Source organism: Pundamilia nyererei, unplaced genomic scaffold, assembly GCF_000239375.1.
Source record: "Pundamilia nyererei isolate P.nyererei 1_Seehausen unplaced genomic scaffold, PunNye1.0 scaffold00002, whole genome shotgun sequence".
Taxonomy (NCBI): domain Eukaryota; kingdom Metazoa; phylum Chordata; class Actinopteri; order Cichliformes; family Cichlidae; genus Pundamilia; species Pundamilia nyererei.
The window spans coordinates 6,978,622-6,991,470 of NW_005187403.1; the positions used below are offsets into that span (position 1 = coordinate 6,978,622).

Here is a 12,849-nt window from a genome sequence, read left to right on the forward strand (position 1 = left end):
AAAAATTAGATTTATCCACTGTTATAATCAGCTACATAAAACATAGATAAATGACTGATATCAGCCAGTAATGTGAGATCACAAGTAAGTTGGACTCTAAATACTTTCAAAGTAAATAATTTTTAATGTGATGCAGAAGCGGTCTATCATAGTGTGATATAAAATTGTAATGTTCCAATGAGAGCCTTATAGAAAAACAAAAGCATCTTATAACGCTGTTTTAGTTAGCACAGTAAAAATTGCCTGTAATAAGCCTGACACCAGGATAGATTCATGAGTGAATTAATAGTGGAAGCAGACGCATGCCTGTAAATCATGTCGCCAAGTACAGAGCAGGGAAAATGTGCCTTTTAACTTTCAAGACACTCAAGCAAGTAATTCTATATTTCTCTAGAAGAAGACAAACATTTGTCACAGTGTATCTATGGTATTTGTATTTTGGTTCTGAGTTTGATCCATGACTTGATCATGATTTTCTAATTTCACAGGTTTGTGCTGAAACTTAAAAACTCCGTGGACCTTTCTGCTCCACCCCCAGAGAAAGACTTTCTAGTTTTATGGTAAGGTTTGAATCATGCATGATTAATCATGATTAATGTGCTGTTTTCTCTATTTATTACAATGTCTGAGACCCTATTAACCTGTGAAGGTTTGTCTTAATGCCTCCTCATGTAACGTTAGTTCAGGAAGTTAGGCTGTATCACTGGAAACTGACTGATATGTAGCAGCATAAAGTTCTTATTAAACAATTCCTCACATGTCTAAATATGTTGTCAAAGAAAGCATAAGCAAATAGAAATAAGAAATTAGGAGTTGTAAAATAGATGGATAATATTCACTATTATTCTGTTGTTTGTTTGTAGTCATGTGACCTATAAGTAACAGTCATGTGTGTCCTGTAGTTTGAAGTGCCAGTCTCTCCTGCAAATGGCCATGTTTCGACACAAACACAAAGCTGCACTAAAGTATTCAAAGACCCTCACTGAACACTTCAGTGTAAGTATTTAAAGGAGATGGCTTGTAATGGCAGATTGCCTTATTACTTGTAGAAAATGGCATTGATGTATGAGCACAGGAGCTGGTCAATATTTGTTTTGCTGATTAAATTTCTCTTACAGAGCTCTGCTCAGGCAACACACAATCCTCAAACATCTAGGCAAGTCATTTTCTTTCTATATTACAGTAACGAGTACATTGCTCTCAACTGTGTAAAGACATTCTGTAATTTTTTTTTTTTTTTTAACAATTCTCCTTTAGAGTGGGAGACAACCTGTCCACCTGCCTGCCATCTCCAGCCACCACCTCAGGTCCTAGCTCTAACCACAGTGCCAGTGGGTTGGTTGTGGGCAGTACTGTGGCAGTTCCTCAAGCCATTGAACAAATGACTTTCACCTATGTCAACATCACATCATTGTTTTTGAGTGCTCATGACATCTGGGAGCAGGCAGAAGAGTTGGCACGTAAAGGCAGCGGTAAGAACAAAGGAAAAGAGACCAAAGGTTAAAGAAGGTTAAAACGACCTGGAAAGCTCAGTGAATGTTTGTAGTGTGGAGGGACTTAAAGACATTGGTTGTGCTTTTCTAACCACACAGGACACTTTAATTATTGTGCTTTAATAATGATGCAAATAGTCACTTGTCGGATGTTCATAAGCAATTAATCTGTTGATTTTATAAACTCCACTAGGTTTACAAGAAACATTTTATCAATCATAATGCGCCATCACCAAAGGCAAAGGATGCAAAGTTGGTCAGCCAGTAAAATTTAGTTGTGTGCAGCTGCAGTGAGAAGGGTTTTCCCCTCATAGCTGGCATCTGCTTGACAAGGATTTAGGACATAACAAAAAATTGTATTTTTTATTTGCAGTTTATGCATGGGAAATTGTGTGTGAAACTAAGGTAATATTGAGAGAAACTGCAAAGTAAAGATGACAAACTAAGGAAATATTGAAAGATCCAGTTGTTTTGCTTGCCCTGTTGCTTTGCTGTTCCTGTGGGCAGCTGACATTCTCGGTATGCATCACTGATTAACTTGTACCGTGCTACATCACATTTATTTAAAAAACAAACAAACAAAAAACGAATTAACAAATTAAAATTGTTTGACTGATTTGTTTTTGGCAGCACGGTGGTTAGCACTGTTGCCTGCACGTCCTGAGTTCAATTCCACCATCAGGCCGGGGTCTTTCTGTGTGGAGTTTGCATGTTCTCCCCGTGTCTGCGTGGGTTCCCTCCGGGTACTCCGGCTTCCTCCCACCGTCCAAAGACATGCAGCTTGTGGGGATAGGTTAATTGGAAAATCCAAATTGCCACTGGGTGTGAATGTTGGTGCGACTGGTTGTCTGTCCCTGTGTGTTGGCCCTGCGACAGACTGGTGACCTGTCCAGGGTGTACCCTGCCTCTCGCCCTATGACAGCTGGGATAGGCTCCAGCGCCCCCCGCGACCCTGAAAAGGATAAGCGGAAGCGAATGGATGGATGGACGGACTTGTTTTTGTTTGTGGAGCTTTACCGTGCTTTTGTTTCCATGTGTTTCAGGTATGTTGGCAGAGCTGGACACTGTTATGGGGCCCTTAAACTTGTCTTCAGATATGACCTCCATGGTCCGCTACACAAGACAAGGTGTTTACTGGCTGAGGCTGGACAGCCAAAAGGTATGACACCGAAGGCCTGTGAACCTTCAAGCTGCCTCTCACTGCCTTAAATTCACGTTGGTATGTTTACCCTGATCACAACCTCAGCTTACCCTCAGGCTTGTGCCATTTTTGGCATGGACATTGACTAATCTCGTCAACAGTATCGATGCGGATGCATGCTCTAAAGGCTAGATTTTGGATTCCCCATCAAGAAGACGACACACACTGATGCTCTTGTTCTTCCTGTCGCCTTGTTTTCCTGACACTTTAAAAAACATGGACGTGTGCTGAAAACCACACCTTCAGATGATGTCAGAAAATACTTACAAATCGAGGCTTAGTGGCATTTGAATGGAAGCACATCGGATATTTTTGAAAATGGACTTTGGTCCTACTTGGCTGATAAACACAGTTGTGGTGGAAGTACTCACAAAGGTGTTACTTTTTTATGCTGATTATACCAACTTTTGTTATTGATGTCAGGAAACGCAGCACATAAATGATATTTAGTCTCAACTTTTCCTGGTTGATTTTATTTCATATCTGTTTCATTCTGAAAGTTAAACTTAGGCTTTTTGTATTTTGATTTTTTTTTTTTTCTGCTAAAGACCATGAAGTGTGTTGCAGAAGTGCCAGATGGTTACATTAAATTGGCATTTAATTTATTCATTTTAAATCCTCCATATTGGAATCTGTTTTCTGTTGTTTCAAATTGGCTTTGTCAGATTGACAACACAGTGCAGGTGCAATAAGAAGGCTAAATGATGAGCACATGCATTAATCACAATCAGATGAATGAAGGTATGTTGGGGTACAACTAACATATGAACAAAGCTGAGAGGCAGAGTTGGAAAAACCTTTATTTCAGAGGGGCTGTATCTGCACAGGCATTTTCAGAAGCCATTGTGTATCAGGTGCAAGTGTAGTCTTGTTGATTTCAAGCTATAAACATTTCATTTTGTGTCTTACCTTTCTGCTCCTGTGAGGAATGCTGTTTTTGTGTGAATGATGATTGGGAAGTACCTGACTCACTGGTGAATCGTGTTTAATGGTTTTTGGAATAATGGTGAAGTTGTGGTATGGGGTGATCTGGCTGCAGGACCGTTTAATTGTAGTGCCTAATTTGTTAGACCAAAGCAGACTTCATTTTATTCCTGTCATCAAGTCAAAGAAGATTGCACTTTTGGCCTCCTCCTCGTGGAAACTATAGCGTTCAAGTGTCAAATAAAAGCAACGCACACGTTGAGTTTCTGGTCCCTGTGATCATTCCTGCTGTCCATGCTGGCTGTGAAAAGGTACACAATTCACAGTGCTCTTCTTGTGTAACAAAATTCTTGCTTGTGACTCTACAGACGTACTGTAGTTGCACATGGTTGGCACAGACAACCAGGTATGAAAATATCTTGCAACCTGATCTTATCTCAATTTGTGCAGTTATGAGGTGCAGCTGGCCAAACATGGTACATCATCAGGACAAAGGAAGCACAGTGCTACTGTTATACCACTGCTAATGCCTAAAGCTTTTGTTGAGCTTGCTTAAAAGAACAGGAAGGTAGAGTCAGGTGACCTGGCTGAAATCAGTCATTACAAGCCAATACGGTCAGATTCAGTGGACACGTCACTGCTTTTAACTTGTATTTTTCCTTATATGCTCTTGATGCAGATCAAATGTAAACACAGGTCACTGGATCTGCTTCCAGAGATGCAGCTGAACAGAAAAGGGGAATTTTGAATAAAAAGATCAGATTGAGTTCGGCTTGCAAAAGCATTTTTATGCAAAATGAGGACTGTGGATTTTGTCCCCTAACACTTTCATTTTTATTGCTTCATGAACAGAAATAAACATTTCAATATCCAGTGATCATTTCCATGCATGCAAAATGTGAACCTAGCCTTTAACCAAAGGCGTGTCTTCAAGTCCTTGTGTAAACAGAAGAAAAAGGTCTTTCTTTGGCTGTGATGGTGGATGTAGTGGTTCACTTTGAGCCTGTTTGTCAGTCTGTGTTGCCTTTAAACTAGATTGTTGTAGTCATTAACAAAGGTGATGCTATTTAATGTTTCCTTCAGTTTTTGCACCAGTAAGCTTGATCTGTGTTCCCACACTTTGGTTGGCAAACTTTAACTTAATCAGTGGGAAACTATGGCTTACTAATGAGAGTTTTGAGTATTTTGTACTTAATTTCAGAGCATTATTGTGCAGAAGGGCTGTTTCCAAGACCAACGTGACTGTGTTAGTCGTTATTGTTTACTCCAAGTTTGGCTCTCAGCAATACAGTTTGGGTTGGTAACATTGGTTACACAAGTTTTATTTGGGGGGGTTTTCCTACACAGGGAGGGGGATACAGAAATGATCAGTGAGTAATTATTGAAGCAGAAAAAGAAACTTTGGTTTAGACTAGTGCCATATGTGCCACTGGGTTTTGGAAGTTTCACTTTTTAAATTGGTCGTTTCGGTGTAGTTACAAGATTTAAATAAGGGCTGAAAAACGATCAAAGTATTCTGAATTTTATTTTCTCATAAATAAAATTATTATTCTTTGTACGTAAGGACCACTGGTGCCATGGAATGTGGGATTACATTTTATGTACAGATCCTCAGCAGTTTCTTACCTTGGATGCCTCCATGAATGGAAACTGCAAAATTTGTCATTCAGGATTTATAAATTGTGCAACTTTATCGGTTTTCTGAATTCCTGGGTTCTTGTACTTTCTCATCTGTGGCTTTATTCTCATTATCTTTGGTTGTTGGTGCTTCATTTATGAGTTGCTCCGCAACAGATTTGTCCAAATGATTATTTACTGGAAACATGTCTAAAAAGGCTTTTTGAAGGATGTTTGTTTTTTCATTTTGTAAAATATGTTTAAAAATAAAATAAAATAAAATTTTTGTGTTGCAGTGTACAGACATGAATAAACACTGGAAATGAAAACACGGTTGTTTGTTTTATTTTTATTTTTTTTTTAAAAAGAGAGAATAATTTGGCACTTTGCTATAAAATCTGCAAAACAGCAACTGGCTATATATCGACATCATTACTGCTGCATGTGGAAAAATGGGGAAATGTTATCTCACTATATTTTAATGGTATTAACGTATCACAACATGTTGACTGGCAGCACTGATGTTTCTGGATTCAAATCCACCAGCCAACTGAGGCTTTTCTGTGTGGAGTTTGCATGTTCTGTCTTGCCCTTTGAGAGCGGGGATAGTCTGCATTGTATAAAAATAACAAACTATGTTATTGATTTGCAAAAAATCAGTGTTAATGTGAAAAGCTCGACGATTTATGTGTCCGATTCTCCTACGAAGTTGGGGTTGGTAAAGGCAGGCTGCAACACAAGAATGACATGAGTTTTTAGCACTGACATTAATATATTTGTTTATCCAATCATGACAGGCTAATTAAAAACTTACCACATCAATTCTACTGGTGCTTTTTGCTGGCAAGCTCAAGGTGCTCAGTTTATATCCACGCACACTGAAGACGTAGAACAGTCCAACTATTATGGCGACAACCACGATGACTGCAACGACGATGCCAGCTATCAGCCCTACGTCTGAGACAAACCAGCTCAGGTGAGATATTAACCTGCTAGAATCACTCCAATGTCTTACTTTGCTTATACCTATGCGATTGTATTTCAGTGACGCTTTACACTAAACCCTATTATTAGTATTCTAACATGTTCAATACTTGTGTAATAGTTGTGTCTGGATGTTAAATTGGCAACAAAGACAACATAAGGTTAAGGCAGATGGGGAAATTTTAGAGGAAATAAAACTTTAGTCTGTGTGTGGTACTACATAAAATAAGTGGATCAGTACACTTGTTAATGATTGTGGCAGGGGACATTATTAACGGTTGCCATGAACAATGACCAACTTAGTAACTGAAATCCACACTTAAACCTGTAAGGCTGCAACAGGTGAAAAGTTGGGGAATTTCCAAAGTAGTTTTTTTGTCATCTGGGGACCACAAATGTCCTCAAAGTCTCAGAAATCCAAATGGGAGATTTTGCTCTACAAGGACTAGCTGATTTAGACCTGTTGTTGTTGGGGTTTTTTGTTTTTTTTTGGTTTGTTTATTATTAAATGCATGGCTTAATTATTATTTGCTGACATGAGAACCAAGTTATATTGTAAAGCAACCATATTTGTCACTTACTGTTAGCTGGAGCTTCAGTGGGATAAATTGGATTTTTGTTCTCATCTGTTTGATAAACTGAAAGACAGATTTACAAAGAGCCTGTTATTCCGCTACTTATCATTACCAAATTCAATAAGCGTTATTAAAGCTGCAGAAATTGCCTTACATCTGTGCTGCATTAAAATATCTAAAAAGGGAAATAGGAAAAATGCTTACACTGAGGGTGGCGGCAAGCAAAACTTTTCTTCTCCATGCAGTTGTTGTCATTCCAGCGTCCGTCTTTGTACATCTCCACACAGTTCTCGGCCATGTTCCCTGGGTGAAACGCTGAATTGGGTTCATTGGGAGCCCAGTTGAGGAAGCTTACAGAGGTCTCATCTGTCCAGGCCCAGCCAACTGCAGGTTTAAAAGAAAAGTTGATTCATTTTACTGAATTAAGCCCTGGTACAATAGCCCTGTGAAAGCAACGAGTCTCTCTCTTTTTCTTTCCATTTGTAAACTCACAGTTGTTATCCCTGGTAAGGCCAATCCAGAGGTTCATATTTTTGCTGTAGTTGAAGCTCTTGAGGAATTCTACCTCTGCTCTGCTGTGAATGGAGACCAGCTCCATCCTGCCTGCCTGGCAGTAGTGTTCAGAGTCCGGCCAAGAGAAGCCGACCTCACCACTGTACACATAGTAACAGTACTTGCCATAGGGTATCGCAAAGCGCTGACACATCCCATCACCAGGGGCGGGAGTGGTTGGAGGTTTCTCTGAGAGACAAGTGTTATTATTAAAGGTTATATAAATGAAAGCATATATAATTAGTCAGAAACTGACTAAAAGCAATTAAAAAGAAAGAAAAAAAGTTCAATTCTGATTGAGCTTGTACCTGAGGTTTTCTTGCAGATGTATGGTTTCTCTAGGTCACACTTGGTGTCATTCCAGGTCCCGTGGAACATCCTCGAAGCATGCATACTCACACAGCCCTCATCCTTAATGTTAGTGGGCTCTCCTGGTCCCCACTGAGTGAAAAAAACTGGCCAACCATCTGTCCACATGTAGGAGCCATCATCCTGCATCACAAGGCAACAACATATGATTAAATGTTTAGATTGTCATGGATCACACAGTGCCATTAGACAAGCATCAAGGAAGTGACTCCAAGAGTGCAGAAAAAAACAAATACCAGTGAGAGAAGACAGAAGGTTTAAATCCACAACTGATTACTCAGTTGTTGTTGTTTTTTTAATAGCTCTGGTAGCTTTTATATTAGAGATGTCTGCCTTTGATTCCTAGTTTAATTGAAATGAGTCTACTTTTTTAAAAGTAAATCTTCCTAGTAAAATTTTCTCAATACTTTTTATTAATGTAGGATCTTTACTTGCAATAAGGTGTTTTCACCTTCTATAATTAGTGCCTTTCCTGGAGTATTTTTCTTCTATTTGTAGCATATTTAATGCGAATTCTTCTGAATTCTACTTGGAACAAAACTTTTCTGTTTCTCTCTAAACAGCACCTTGCGCTTCAGTCCAATCCAGGCATCAGCTTTTCCCTGCAGGACCGCTCCAGCCACAAAGGCCTGGTCGTAGCTCATGTCGATGCTGGCCAGATTGCCTCCCTGATCCTTGCAGGCTGCCTGAGCTGCATCCCAGGTCGCTGGCTCCTCCACCAGTTTGTAACAGTTCAGGTACCATGAGATGTAGCCTGCTGGGCAGGGGCTCTTTGTGGGTGGAGGCGGCTGGATACTGCTTGCTAATATTTAGGGAGATTGACAAATACTTAATAAGAAGGTTTAAGCTAGCATGCATTTAAAATGTTTTTTGTAGTCTGTGAAATGCAATTGCATCTGAGCAGGAAGAATTATCTCTGGAGTGTTTACTAACATTTCTTTCTGGAGCAGACGAAGCTGTGATTGTTGTCGCAGTTGTCATCGTTCCATTTGCCAGTTAACAGGGGGCTATGAGTAATCGTCACACAGTTTTCCTGTTGAGCAAACCAAGAATAGTCAAGGCTAAATGTGTCCTTTCCCTGTTTATGAGCCCACAACTTTACAGTACTTTCCCATCTGCTTCACTCGATTAGTGATAATCTGAAGCAAAGTGTCCTCACCACTCCGTTCGCATTGTTGGGCTCTTTGTCATTCCAGTTGGTGTACAGAACTGGACTGACCCCATCACTCCAGGCGTACTGATTCTCCACCAAGAGATCTGACAGACCGATCCATGTGGGGAGCTCCAGGTCCCTCAGGTAACTAGCAACAAAGTCTGTAGGAGAGAACGGAAATGTAAAGAGCCGTCTCTGTGGAGGAAACCTCTGTTCTAATAATGTTTTGTTTAATGGTTATATGCTGAGCTTACCATTCTCATACTGGTCATCAATGACTGCCAAGCCTCCTCCTTGCTCCCTGCACCAACTTCGAGCATATGACCAGTTTCCTTTAATATCATTCTTTTTTCCTTTGAACATGAAGCACTTATTGTTGAAACGCAGCCAACCTACAGGGGAGGAGGAAAATCGTAATGAGTAATAAACAGAGAAAAAATACTCCAGCTGATGTGAAAGAACCAGCAGCATTAGTCAGCCTGTGTGATTTAACCAAATTTGTATTTAAACTGTGTATGTTACCTGCAGGACAGTTGCCCTCCCAGGGCTGTGTTGGTGGAGGCGGAGTGTGAATATCTCCGGGGAACTTCTTACATACGTAACCTGCTGAAGCCCGACCACAGTTGGCATCGTTCCATCCACCTTAGCAAGTCAGAGTATATTGCACGCATCATTATAGTTAAGTCATAAAGACACATTAGTTAAAAAATAGCGTATTTGATCTAAGTTGTCAGTTGACAGAAGGTGCAGTACCTTGATGTCTGTTCATCTGCACGCACTGCTCCTCCCCGTTAGCATTGTTGGGCTCACCAGGAGCCCAGTGAGTGTATGTCATAGGGGAGTGGTCGACCCACCTGAGCACATAAAACAGAAATTTTACAGTTTTACACTAAAAGAAAAGATTTTCCTTATCTTCAAATCTGTTAAAGTATGTTGAATGTCAGTAGTAAATTAGTGAATTTGGTCTAAATTTACTAACCAGAGCAATGATAACAATGGTCACATATATGAACTCATAATCATCAGTGTGATATACCGACAGCAAAGCAAATTAGGTCAAACATAAGGGTACTAACAAAAATAACACAGCACAGATTGAATGCAAGTTTTTCTCTTTGTAATCAGTATGGCGTTGTAGATAAGTGAGATAAAGATGAGTCAACATGAGGGCAAACCTTTCCTTCATAATTTGATTCAAACTCTGGGATCTTTGAGGTTAGGGCAGCTGTTCTCTAAATAAATCAGGCGTTTCACGTGGTGTTCATCTAAGTTCATCTAATCAACTTCAATTGATGTTGATGAAGTTACTCCTGCTGTCCCACACGTGTAAATATGTGCATCATTCTCATTTTTTTCTGCATACTGTGTGAGGTTGCAAATATTTATTGAAGTCAGATGATATAATCTGACTTATAGTCAGCTGTGGGCAACTTATAGTTTTTCCAATTTTATAGTACATAAAAGGAAAAAAAGGAAAATATATGAAAATCAATTTGTGAATTTGTAGGGCTCTGTGAGTGCCCAGCGCTGAATAAAGACACAAAGATGTTTTCTGTGGCAGTTCTCATGGTGGGCTGATTTTTGTGTATAAATGTGACCAAAAAAACTAAAACATAGCAAACCAAAGACGGTAAAACTTTGCTATTTGCTTATGCAAATTTTGTTCTGACATTTTCTCTCCCCCTCCCCTGGACCCTCAGCGTGAAGTCCTGATCTGTTACATTAAATATCAGTTTTAAGGACATGAAATATCTCTAAATATTGTGAAATGGAAACTCTGCTGCTCAGAACTATGAAAAAAGAAAATGACACAAAAAAGATTTGTTTAACATTTCTTTGCTTTGGTGCAATTGCTTAGAAACATACTTACACGTATTGTCCATCTACTGTGCCAAACATCCTCATTCCAATCCAGGCTGCAGTAACCTTTCCTGTCCCCACCTGAAACAGCAGCAAGACTTATCACTCATTTTTCCTCAGTAAATAATCTCTAATGAAGTTAAAGATGAAAAAGCATACCATGCTGTTAACATATGCTTGTTCTTCTCTGTTTAGGATGGACACAAGTCTGGCTTTCTCTGCATAGCACCGTGTGAAAGCTGTGTGGAAGTCCACTATGTCAGTGTCATTGTAGTAATAGCAGATGTTTTTGTTCTTCCTCCAGCCGGGGTTCGAGCCACAATCGGGAGCTGAAGTTTGAAACGTTAGGAAAAAACAAACACTCAGACATTGTGAGGGTTTGTGAGGGTCTGAATTCATATAAAAATTGCTCTATCCTTAAGGGAAGCAAATTCATGACTTGATCCCTCTGTAGAGAAACAACAGGTGCCTTAGTTACCTGGTTCAGGTGATGGGGGCCTAGGGGGAAGGATGGGATCCTTTCCTTTAGTAATCTTGCATATCCAATCCTGATGAGCGTCACAGTTGAGATCATTCCACAACGAGTAGGTGCCATTCGCGTTGCTCACCATCTCTACACAGTCCTCCCGACCCTCGTGATTGTTTGGCTCCCCGTTACCCCAGTTGGTGTGGGACAGAGGCGTGCCATCGCTCCAAGAATATCCTGCAATAAGGGAAGAGTTGTTTTTTAGGTTTATTCTTTATTTGGCTTCCATTTAACCGGGTCCAGTCTGCAATACATATATTTTGCTCACCTCCTTCTATTGGGTTGCTCCTGAGACCAATCCACTTGGTAGTGCCTTTGCTGTACAGAGCAAGAAACTCTTCTTCCTCCTGAGTGTGGATGCTGGCCAGATTACCACCTCTGGCGATACAGTCCTCAAGCGCTGCTTCCCAGCTCTTCTTCAAGGACCAGTCCACGTTGTGGAAGAGCTGCAATAAATCACCCCTGGAAAATGAATAACTGACCTTCTCTTGCAGATAATCACACTTTTAGATGTTTAACTTTGTGCTGTTATTACCTTATAACAGTGCCTGAAATGGGGTTTGGCTGTCCAGCCAGCAGCACAGCCCTATGCAGGAGGAACAGTCGGGGCCTTGGTGGGCGGGCTGATGTCAGGTCTGTATTTTTCACATACGAAGGCATATTTGTCCAAGCACTGCTTGTCATCCCAGAAACCACCAACCTGACCCGTTGTCATAGCCACACAAGTACCACCACCGTTATCTAAAAACAGAAAGAGATTTTGGTTTCTTGTGTTTATTATTAATAATAATAACAATAAGAAAAAACTAAACTACACAATTCTGGAGAAATTGAGGTGGGATTGTTGTTACTGGCGGACTCATTTTGTAGTTTGCCTCTGGTGCAGCAAAGGTAAAAGAGGTTGGCTAACAAAGCTGAAGTGAGATGGCTAGCTTTTTTAATAGGCAAACTGTACTGTACCTCAGATAGCAGCTACTCTGTACCTAATGGAATTGCTCAGTGTTTGGAAGAATTTCAGTCCTACAAGTTTGTTTGTTTTTCAAAGTGTAGTCACCTTCACCTCAGAGACATTGTATTTTTTTAAAATATTTTTTTGGCTTTATTCAGTAAAAGGACTAGATGTTACAATCCCTGACAATGCATTGCTTTTGATGGAGAAAAGCTTGGGGGATGGCTGCTATGAGGAAAAGCAGCCCAGAAACTTTACCAGCAGCACATATTGTTGTGTGCCTCAAGTTTTGTTCTTTTTACCCAAGCTAATCTGCCATTTTTCCTTGGTTAGGTTTAGGGATTAGAGATCTGATCTAAATGATTAAAATTTGGGACACATCATCAGTAGTGGACCTTGGATTCATCGGGCATTTTGGCCATTATCACTAGACACCCTCATCCAAGGAGGCCCTGCCAGGGTTGATCAGGCCCCAGCGTGTGTCACTGGTTTATGTTAAAATTGTTATTTCGCTTCTTCTTTTACCTGTTTAGTTTTCTACAGTTTATTCTATTTCTTCAAAGGGACAGAAAAGGTGATAGAGAGGAGTAAGAGAAGTAAGTAAGATAAGATTGGAGAGAGCAGAGAGGAGGGCCGGAAGGGGGGC

The 12,849-nt window shown here is 40.2% G+C and overlaps 2 protein-coding genes across 2 annotated transcripts; one reads left to right on the forward strand and one right to left on the reverse strand.

The window, feature by feature from the left end:
* The first annotated feature begins 29 nt into the window (after nt 1-29).
* Nucleotides 30-3,880, forward strand: LOC102194466 (AF4/FMR2 family member 4-like). Its single transcript, XM_005720328.1, has 5 exons — nt 30-560; nt 903-996; nt 1,119-1,156; nt 1,258-1,472; nt 2,537-3,880. Exons 2-5 carry the CDS (start codon nt 928-930, stop codon nt 2,656-2,658), a joined length of 444 nt encoding a protein of 147 aa, XP_005720385.1. The 5' UTR covers nt 30-560; nt 903-927; the 3' UTR covers nt 2,659-3,880.
* A 2,039-nt stretch (nt 3,881-5,919) lies between these two features.
* LOC102196384 (macrophage mannose receptor 1) lies at nt 5,920-10,935 on the reverse strand. The gene is made up of 14 exons (XM_005720531.1): nt 10,888-10,935; nt 10,739-10,809; nt 9,622-9,722; nt 9,391-9,510; nt 9,123-9,260; nt 8,875-9,029; nt 8,649-8,748; nt 8,282-8,517; nt 7,655-7,838; nt 7,287-7,535; nt 6,999-7,178; nt 6,801-6,857; nt 6,050-6,192; nt 5,920-5,964 (listed from the first exon to the last, which is right to left on the reverse strand). Exons 1-14 carry the CDS (start codon nt 10,888-10,890, stop codon nt 5,920-5,922), a joined length of 1,782 nt encoding a protein of 593 aa, XP_005720588.1. The 5' UTR covers nt 10,891-10,935.
* Nucleotides 10,936-12,849: the final 1,914 nt, after the last annotated feature.